The 11,120-nt window shown below is 41.4% G+C and overlaps 1 protein-coding gene across 1 annotated transcript in view; it reads left to right on the forward strand.

Moving 5' to 3' along the window:
* Positions 1-307: 307 nt before the first annotated feature.
* The window catches only part of angpt4 (angiopoietin 4), a 41,634-nt gene continuing 30,821 nt past the window's right edge, over positions 308-11,120 (forward strand). The window contains exon 1 of the mRNA XM_073467901.1: positions 308-697. Within this exon, the coding sequence (XP_073324002.1) occupies positions 308-697 (390 nt within the window). The remainder of the gene's footprint in view (positions 698-11,120) is intronic.

Below are 11,120 nucleotides of genomic sequence, written 5' to 3' on the forward strand. Positions count from 1 at the left end.
GGAGGAGGAAACCGGATGCGTCCCAACTCATCTGAAGTACAGTTTCACCACAAGTGAGGAAGGAGAAGAGTCAATGTGAGACCAGAGAACAGGTGTCGCTCTCCATTTCTGCATTTCAAAAGACATCTGATCTATAAGAAGTTATCTCCTGAAGTTCAGCAGTACAAACTAAACTTATCAGATCTCATGGATTGACAGATAGGTGCAGATGTTTTTATAAAGTGAATTGGGGTCAAAGCCTAAACAAGCTTCTCTTGACCCTCTTCACACTGAGAGAAAACACTTTATTACAGTTGAAGAGAGCGTCATGAAAGGCTTAAATCTCAGCCGGGGTCTGCCGGTGCTTCTGTCGCTTTGGACCCTGTTACTCGTCGCTGATGCAGCCGGTGTCGCAAGTGCAGAACGAGGAGGAGCTGGAAGAAGCCAGAGAAGAGGAGGAGGTGGCGGCAGCAGCGGGGATAAGAAGAGGAGGTTTCACCGCATCCAACATGGCCAGTGCAGCTACACCTTCATCTTGCCGGAGCTGGATGGATGCCAGGGCGGAGGATCGCCGTCACAGACTGACCGGTATGGTGGCTCTCGTGGCGGGGCAAGTGTGGTGCAGAGAGACTCGCCGCCAGTCGATGGTGAGTGGTCGGCTCAGAGGCTGCAGCACCTGGAGAGCACGATGGAGAACAACACGCAGTGGCTACAGAAGGTAAGAGACTAACTGCCATCTTCTCTTTTTCATCTTATGTGGAGATCATGTGTGCACTTCGATCTAGTGTATGTTGACAAGAAGAACAAAAAACATGCACTGTGTCCTGAACTTTGCATTTTTCATGAATGTTTTTTTCACCAAGAACCTTCTGTAAAACCAAAACAGTAAAGCTCAGTAGAAAGTGTGTGTGTGTGTGTGTGTGTGTGTGTGTGTGTGTGTGTGTGTGTGTGTGTGTGTGTGTGTGTGTACAGCTGATGATCTGATCACTGGGTGCATCAGTACATGTGGTGAAACTGAAAAATCCCACACCGACCAGAGGCTGAATATAACAGGAGAATGGCAGAGTGTGTCTGAGGGCTGATCTGACATACAGGCGTGTGTTGTCACATGTTGATGGATGCTCTGTCCTCAATAGACTAAACAATAAGAAAAGCTGCTCTGTGTACAGAGCCAAGTTGAAAAAAATATTCTAGATTGTAACAAGCACGATGTTTTTGTTTGGTGATCTGTAGAATAGAGAGACTCTGGATGAATGGCAGCTGGTTTCAATCGGGAGAGAGCTTTCCCTCCTGTTGTCCTAACACACTGTAATCCCTCCGTCTGTGGTTTTGTTGGAACTGTGACTGCACTGATCATAATGAGAGACATTTCAAAGCTGTTTCCTCATTAACTCACATCTATTCTGTAGAAAAGTCTTGCTGTTCAAAATCATAAACATGTGTCCATGAAAAACTGACTGTGTCAACCAGATATGAAGAATCAAGTGCGAGTCTTCAGCCATTAGACTTACTGATTGTTCTCGTGAACTGATGTCTAATGAAGCCCTGAATGACAGTTTCTAATTGATCGTGTCTTCATGTGTTCATCAGCTTTTCACCTGCATACAGCTACCTTTTTGAAATCACGTCATGCGTCGTGCTTAGTTCTGTCTGCTGTCACTGTTAACTCCACTGTCATCCTGTGAAGGCTGTCAGACAGAAGTGCCTCCTCCATGTAAGTCATGGTATCAGCCAGCTGCTTATTTTCACTTGCTGGTGATGAGCTTCACTGAGAGGAGGTAATAGGGGTTGGTGGTAGTCACCCAGGACTTTCCTTGATTGTGCAAGAGCCCAAGTTAACCAGTAGCTAGTGCAACAACAAGGAGAAGGATCCTCACTGGCTTCCAAACAACAGTTATTCAGTCTGGTATCTTTCCAGCCTTCTTCAGAAGAGGGCCCTGTATCCTCACTCCCCTTTTCTCCTCCAGTCCGACACCCCTGATTATAGATGTTCATATTGTCCTTCTTTCAGCTGCTCCCCTTTAGGGAGCGCCACTGTGAATCATCTGTTTCCATCTTGCAAAAACCGGCAAACCGGGCCCCACCCTACCCCACGTGGAAATGTGATTTCTATGATCTCCATATTTGTTTCGCTGTAGGCTTTATTACGCTGGACACCCTTCCTGACACAAGCCTCGCCATATATCCAGGCTTGATTTTCTTTTTTCAGGATCTGCTCGATCACAACTGTGATTAAAGCTCATTCTTGCTGGCACTGCTCACCTTGAAATAATGCGGAAGGAGCCTCACATTGTCCGAAGAAAATTTAATTGTGGGAATGGATGTTTTGAGAGGCGGCATTACGAGATCGCTGCACTGTGGAAGTTGTTGACACCTTCACCCAGAACCACCACGGGACGAAACAATCTCGTCCTGGCCCGTCACTGATCTTAATGTACGACTTTCAAACTAAATAAACACTGAACATCCCTTTGAGAAACACATTATTTGTGTGCAGCAGTGCCGATCAAAGATAGATGTATGATGAGGACTTATACAGTAGCCTCTGCATACTGTATATCCTCTATATAGGGACCACACAGTGTCTTCCTGTGTTTTGCAGTTGTTGCAGAATCTCTGTCATCTGCTGATAGTTAAACCTTTTGCTCAGACTCCTGCTGATGTGCAGATTGAAGTGATTTCTGTGCAGCAGGTGATGTCGATCCATGAGCCAGTTTAGCGAAAGAAAACGTTTTTGAAAGGAGTGTGTGTGTGAGTGTGTGTGTGTGTGTGTGTGTGTGTGTGTGTGTGTGTGTGTGTGTGTGTGTGTGCGCATGGGGAGTTGCCATCCATCATCATTAGAATAATTTAAATGTTACAGAAGAATGAGAGTCACAGCAGCATGAATAATGCTTCTGTTTTAGGAATCAGCTCCTGCACAAATCATAATTCTTACAGTAGGAATGCTGAGTGAACAGCAGATTTATTTAGCTTTCTAAATGTAAGGTGTATCCATCATGGCCTTTCTCAAAGTTGTCATGTACTGTAGATGATGTTTGGAGAGAAAAAAACTTCAAGCAGGAGCAGTGTGGTGTCTGATTAATGGAGCAGTAACCAAATGTTGTAGTTGGCCAAATAGTTCCAGGAACTAAACTCGGAAATAAAATTCCCATCTGCACTTTCCTGTTTGTGTTTCCACCACATCTGAAGAAGCGTGAAGATTAGGGAAATTAGACCCTTGGCGAGTTAAACATTTGAATGTTGTATTGTGTATTGTGTTAACTGTGTATTGTGAGTTTTGATGTAATGAATGAATGAAAAGGAGATGCAGATGCAGAGTTAATGGAGACTGTCTCCACAGTAGATGATCTGCTGAGTGTTTGATGGTTATTTATTTCTGGTTCAGAGAGCAACAGCCATGAAACTGTCAAAAGTCATAAGAAACCTTTTATATCTGTCTTATAAGTTTTATTTTCTATATCTCTGCCCCTCCTCTCTCATTCGCTCGCTCTTCTCATTGTCTCACAACAACAACAATTCATAACTATTTTGTAATTGACGTTAATATAAAACAAGACGTATGAGGCGTTGTGCACATTGTAGTTGCCATGGCGTCAGTGTTTTGACATACTTTCAAGTTGATTGACAGAAAATTAATCTGCAGCTGTTGTGGAAATCCTTCATTTAAGTCGTATGACAAACATTTCCATGTTCCACAATATCAGTTTTGAGGATTTGCTGCTTTTCTTTGTCTTTAGTGACGATAAACTTTAGTGACGGAGCAATTATTTGATTGAAAACATAATCAAATGCTTAATTTAAGCAGCTGCAAGGGACTAAGAGGTAGAAGGGTCATTTATTTAGTGACTCCGTCTCTGTTTAGTTTTTGGCCAGCGAGTGTGATTGCTCTTGAGCTTTACTCCTCTGAAACTGCATACAGGCTTAAACTCTACACCTTGCAGAGCTGATACTGTCCCCAGATCAGATCTCCTCATCTTAACAGTTTGATGCACAGCAGCTCAGATCACCATTGATACATTACATGAGTTCGGATACATTCCAGTGTAAATGGAGCGAGTAAGAATTTCATTATTTCAGCTGCCCACCAGAGCTGATTTCTTTCTTCCTCTCTGCTCTGCATCTGAAGGACGGATTGAATTACTTACTAGAAAGATTTAATCTGCAGAGAGTGTAAACTCAGAGTGGTGCTTCACGGGATTAAACCTCCAAGATTTCGGGAGTAAACCATTGAGTGAGAGTGTGTGTATGTGAGATTAATGTGCATGTAAGCGCCTGCGTGTATGTGTGTGTGCTGGTGTGTTTACCACCCACACTGTTCAACCTCTGAGGAGACGCGGGTCAAGTCCAGAGCCGAGGTCTGCGGCAGCCCGACAGAAGACAGAGAGCCGGCCTTTAACCTTTCACCCTTAGGCTTCAGTCGAGGTCGGTCGTCAATATCTAATCGCTCTCTGACTCCAAAACATCAGTCCACACGTTTGTTACCGTCCTCTCATCAGAGCTGTAATTCAATGCAGATAAAAGATAGCCGCGTCTCCTCTCTCTGTCTTCGTCTCAGTCGCTCTGTCCCTCCTCGTCTCTTTCGTCTCTTTCACCTCTTTTCTCTCTTATCTCCCTCCTCCCTGCTGAAAGTTACAGCACCACTGCATCACAGGGTTCTCTCTTAATCATCTCTCTTAAACTGATAACAGCCAAGTTTTTAGATTTTACGTATCATTATGAATTAAAGGTTGATTGAACAGTGTAATGGCACCATCTGCATTCATATTGGTGCCCTATGTGGAAGCTATTTACATTTTGTCCTGTGTTGTTGGTGGTTTTTACTCATAAAAAAAGGGATTTGGTTTATTTGCACCAGCTTTTCCAACAATAATAACACTTGTAAACACTGGGGGCGGGAATTTATTTGCTTTGCCTTTTCTTCTCCTATTTTGTGCAATGTTTACCCAGATAAAAGTCTAATTGACGTTAAAATCTCCTTTCAAAATGAGATCCAGCCACTGTTGCAGCAGAAAAACAGCATAACAATAAAAACGAAATAAAGGAAATTGTCATGTTCTGTATACAAAAGAGCTTAAAGAAAGGTGACAGCTGACATGATTAGCTGTTTATTACATTTATATATGCATTAATCGTTGCTATGGGGCTGCAACCACTGATTATGTTTATTATGAATCAGTCTGCTGATTATTTTCTTGGTTAATCTACTGCTTCTGTCAATATATATACAGTCTATATGTATCTCAGTGGTCAAAGTGACCAACCAACAGTCCAAACCCCCAAATTATTTTGTTTAGGTTCAGGTTAAGATAACTTAAAACCAAGAGATGCATCTTGACAAACATTGTGCAAATACACTGACAATAGACAAACATAATAAAACATGCTAAAAGTACTCATGGCTCCAATAATCAGGATTTAAGAGAGAATCAACAATAAAAAACACTAAAATGAATAGCCACTAAGCCACTCGAACAAAACATGTAAAGTTCAGTCATGTCAGTCATTGCCTCTACTTTTAATAATGCCTCTTGTGATAATCAAAGAACAGCCACGAAAATCCTCAATCTGGAAACAGAATATTTAAAACTTTTGCTTCACGGACTGATTGTTTGTCCTCTCGTTTGCTACAAACTAAGGTTGCATACGCTGCACACAAAAGTTTTGAAACGATTGAACGATTATGTAAAACTGCACAAAGCAAATGTCTTGCACAGCTGTCTTGTGTCTACAGTCTGGCTGCAGTAAAGAATCCCATTTCCCAACCCCCTAACTGAGACACAGTAGATTCCCTCCATTTGTTCATATTCTTCTCAATATTTGTGTTTCTCATGCGGTCACTGGTGGCAAATGTTCTGTCTCACAGCTCAGGAAGTCACAAATCAGAACTTAAAGCGGGAGTCTTTAACTTCAGTCAGGTTCAAACTACAGCACAGATGACAGAGCATCTACTGTGGCATTTGTAATGTTGTTTCACCTCATTGTTTTTGGACTGCAGTGACAATGTCAACCAGCTGTGGTCTGACAAACCTAAGAAGCATTTCTCAGTAGCAGACCACTGAGAGTGTGAATGTGCTGGTGTCAGGTATGCTAGTCTACAGCCAGTGAGACTGCACATGCTAACATCTGCATGCTAATTATATATTATATGTGTGTGCCTTAGTCACGTTAGACAGACTTGATAGCATCCGCAGGTTTCCTGAAAAAACACTTGGTTGTCATCAGATTAAAGGCTGGAAAAGTTACCAGACGTCATATCCACCGGTGTGACTCAAAACTGTGGTCAGCCGTTTGTCAGCCTTCTTGTAATAACGCCACCACCACCCCTCCCTTTATAGGCATATAATGTGAATGTGATATGACACATTTGGTACAAATGTCAACCATGGACGTATCTGTGTTATCAGAAAACTTAACTGCTAACATTAGATCCTGGTGTCTGGGCTGCAGCCTCATGATGGTGCGTCAGAAAACTCTGATGATCCAGAGTCAGTAGACCTCATTTTCTGGGAGTCATGAATGAAAATAATGAAAATAATGAAAAGGAAATTTGTTTTTTGGCGTCACTGCCCAAGATATCTGTGAAATGAAGTCTTTAAAACACAAACACCCACTGTAATTCTAAACAACTCTCAGTTTGAACTTTAATTGAATCTGATGTTAGTAAATCAAGTTTTAACTTGTTTGTTATAAAAGTTAAAGTTTAAGAACATGTCTTGTCTTTGGCTTAAATATCAACACTCAGACTCTTTAGTGAATTAATACACAATCTATTTCTCTGTGGGCAGAAGTAACCCAGCCAGTTCAAAGTGTAAATTTGTTTTTCTCAAGTTACAGTCATTCTTAGGTTTCATGGGGCCGTGCAGCCTCTGCAGCGGTTTGGTGGTTTTTCGAGAGAGTCGGTCTGTAAACAGCAGTAAGTGAGGTAGTTAACAGGGGGCTTGTTTAGTTTTCTGCCAAATGACTGACTTCAAATGGAGCTGTGCCTGAGAGACGGAGAGACAGGAAAGCCACTGTGGTCAGATCAACTGCTGCTACTACGATACGAAGCTTTGATGTGCTCAGAGGTTATTTGATGATAACGTTCTGCAGAGACACAAAGTGAAAGAGAGACTGAGGCAACTTAGAAAAATCTGATGAGATAAGAAAGAGAAAAGATTTTAAAGAGAGAGAACACAGGAGCATTTTTTAATTAAAGTTATGCTGTAGCAGCTCCTGGAGAAACAATTCTGCAGCTGATGAAAAAAAACTGGAAAAAGTAGAAGTACTGATTCAACTTGTTTACTCCAGTAAAAGTAATAGAGTACAGGCTCTGAAATGTACTCAGAGTATCACAGTAAAAAGTCTCCCTCTGAAGCTCACATCATATTAATATAATTCAGAGACTATTAAAGTTAAAGGTAGAATCAGTAGGATTTGTCCCAGCTGTTCCTGAACGCACCACAAAGATAGTTGATAGTTGAGTCTCATTCCCAGGACGTCAAACAGCCACATGTTGGGTTGGTAAAGTGTCCCGAGCAGCAACAAAGAGAGAAAATAATAAAGTCTCTGCAGATACGAGACACTAACTAATTAATTGTGTTACAAAACATTTTACACAACACATGATATTAAATCCCACCCTCTGTCCTTCCAAATCTGCCCCTACAACCTCCAGTCTATTTCATAGCTGCTATCGATGCACAAGTTTTATCCTGTGCAATGATTGTAGATTTCTGGTCCAAACCCGCCCATCAGACAGTGTGATCAGAGTAACAACAAACTATACTGAGAGTTTTTGCAGATACAGTCTGACCTCAGTCTGGGACAAACACCTGGCCTGTGCGCCGCTGCTCTGTGCTCCATCATCCTTTACAGCCACACATCAAACAGCTCCGAGCAGACCCCACTGACAGCACTAATAACAGCCTAATGACAGCCATTATCTGCTAGTCAGCCTCGTTCAGTCTAAACAGAACTTGGCTCTTTTTCAGCTGCAACTGGCTTTTAAATACGTCGTTAAAAGTGAAGTGCAAAAAGCAGAAACACTATGAACTCAAGAAGAATTCCTCTGTGGAAGTGAAAGTTCTTTGTAGTTTTGGAATAAATGATTCAAAAAAGTACAAAGATTTGCTTTTTCTGAACTTCTTCAGTCTCAGTGATATTCAGTGCATTCACTGCTCCCTGAAGTCTGAATGAACCGTTTATAAGTTTTCGTCTCTGAGATTCTCTCTGAGTTTATTCCCCTGTTGGGAATCGTTGGGAATGATTATTGAGGATTGGGGGAAGTGGTGGGAGTGTTTGGGGATGGATTTATTGTGTTTCGTGGAGATCTGGGAGTGTGTTGGTGTGTTTTTAAACGGTCTCATAAAAAGGTTTGACTGCTGTGCGCTGGCTGAGGAGCTGCTGCTTTATGATCTGATAATGTAAATGCCAGAGTCTCACAGCCACGTGCTCCTGTTGTATCTACAGGAGTGTAGCATTTGTTACGGTGACTCAAGTATAGAGGCGATGTGATAACGGCAAAAACACACTTCAAAACAAAAGACATCATGAAATTATTTTGCTTTGGTCATTAAATTTGATTGTCTGGGTTATGAGAACACAATATCTACTAATTGATGAGGAGGGGAGCTATAAAAGCAGAAATTAAAAACATAAGAGGCAGTACCAATGCAGGAAATGGATTCACAGGGGAAGTGGATGTGGTTATGAGTGGGAGAGTGTGTGTTTCTGTTTGTGTGTCTGTGGGTAGTGTGTATTTCTGAAGAAGACGTCCATACATGGTTATGTGGTTATAACTACTGAATTAATCTCCATTTCCCTTTTAGCCTCAAATGTTCCAGTCTTATGTGTGCGGTTCCTGTCTGCGGTTACTGTGTCACTATTTCATCATTTTTCTGACACCCTGGTTGTTTTTTTCCAACCTGAGGCTTGAAGATGGACTTTATTTATATATTGACTTCTGAGTCTTCTGAAAACAAGCTGGTAAAGCTGATTCCTACTTTAATACAGGAATTCATATACTCCCCATTGAAACTGAGATGGTGTATCTTAAAGGGCTTATTGTAGAGTTTTACACACAGATGGGAGACAAATTAAAGAACAATCTGACAACTATGATGTGTCTTGTTGTTCAACCACGAGCCTCCAGATCAGCTTCAGTGCCTCTTGTCATCGTGTCTCCAGGTGTCTGAACTCTACCGGAGGGATGAACATGATTCTTCTGAAAGACTTTCCCTCATTTGGAGAGCCGCTCCAAAAACGTCTATAGGTCGTCGGACATACACATTTACTTTTCCACACTTTCTGTTTTGGGAAATTTGTGTCAGACAGTTTATTAGTGACTTTATACAATCTGACATTTTATATCCACTTCATGCAGTGATTGGCCAACTGTGTGGAGGTGAGAGAGAAGCGGTGTTTTGAATTTTTTTCTTCACCCCTTTTTAATTTCTGACACAACTTTTTCTGTCGCTTTCAAAAACAGAGTGCAACACAACAAACATCTTACAGCAACAATACTGTGTTTCCTACCTCTCATGATCAGTGTAATCTGTCTTTTTGACTTCAAACCTACATTTAGTTTTGCACACCTTACTGCAACTTGTGCCGTTTTTCCATCACATTTGCCGGCCTTGCTCTCCTCGGTTTGACTCGACCACAACTGGGCTACCTGCTCGAAGGTGTGTCTTTAACTAATGATGCGCTTGTCTGGATCCCTGCAGTACTACCGAAGAACCACCGCTAACACAGTGGCTCTACTAATTCAGTTACGAATACATTTAATCTCCCATAACTTCTTCACAGTAAATAACCCCTATTATTTAGTCATTTAAAAGCTTTTATTATGAAGCAGCATTGCAGGAAATGTTGTATTTTCAGCAGCAGTAACTAAACACGAGTCCTGAAACAGCTGAAGGTGAACACGATGAAATGGTAAAACACAGCAGAGGTTTGAAAGAACAAACAGGACAAGAGAAACTAAAGAGATTCAGTTAATAGCTACAAAAGTACTGAAGGCCGGCTTGGCTCTACTTTGGAGCAGGTCCATCGCTCGGCTTGACTCGGCGTGGCCAAAAGTGCTGGTGGAAAATAGGCATAATTCACCTTGCACTTTTATGTCAGCACTTGTGTTTGACATTAGTTTCTGCACTATTCTTTGTACCGTGTGATTCATTCCCGCACTGCTGCTGCTGTGACATGCGATTATCGTGTGTAAAGTTACGAGGAAGAAATTATGTTACTTCAGACCTCAAAGCTGACACAAATAAGCCGTGAGTCTTTCTGGCTGCCGCTGTGTGCATCTCTTGTCATGTTATCACTGCAGCCACTTTCTGACCACATGTGGCTCATTTTGAGTCCTGGTTACTGAATGATTTCACTGCCCCGTAAAGAGGAAAAGGATAAAAAAAAAAAAAAGATACACCCGTTTACTGTAGTTTCTTTATAGTGGTAGCCAGGTCGGACTTCTGTATCACTGCAGCTGATTACTGGACTGTTATCAACACTCTGAATCTGACTGGCTGCTGGAGACACACTTCAAACAAACTGACTGAGAAAGACAGATTCACTAAAAATAAACAGGAGAAAGAGCCACATCTTTACCTGTTTTACCAGTTTTCCTGGCAGATAAAAATAACGTTTAATATCACAGTGAAACAATAAGAGATCAGTTACTTAAAAATCTGTTTAAACAGTTGATATTTTCTTTCATAGGCGAAACATTGAACCCCGTAACCGCAACACTTTTATACTTTTACGAAACCAAAACGTCTGACAACTCAAGATCATCTTCAAAATAGTTTCACATCTGCTTTCGAAATAAAACAGAAATATTACAAAAGTGAGATGTGGTCAAAATGCTGCATCCACGGACCTGTAAAATGGGTTCTTGCCTAATTTTACATGATTTTGCTGTTTTTAAGCTTTTGATTTCACTTTATAAATGACATTGGGACAAAAAAAGACAAAGATATATGCTTTAGATGTCAGTTTGATTGTGAGATCTTTTTGTTTAGCTTTTCTAAACTGATACAAACTCTGATTTACAACGAGAAGAACATGTGTGACGTGTAGACCAGTTAGAAAAAGAGATGGAAAGCAGCTTCTCTACTTAAAGACCAGCTTGAGGATGATGATGATGATGATGATGGTAGTGATCG

The sequence above is a fragment of the Pagrus major genome, chromosome 6 (genome assembly GCF_040436345.1).
Source record: "Pagrus major chromosome 6, Pma_NU_1.0".
In the NCBI taxonomy this organism is placed as follows: domain Eukaryota; kingdom Metazoa; phylum Chordata; class Actinopteri; order Spariformes; family Sparidae; genus Pagrus; species Pagrus major.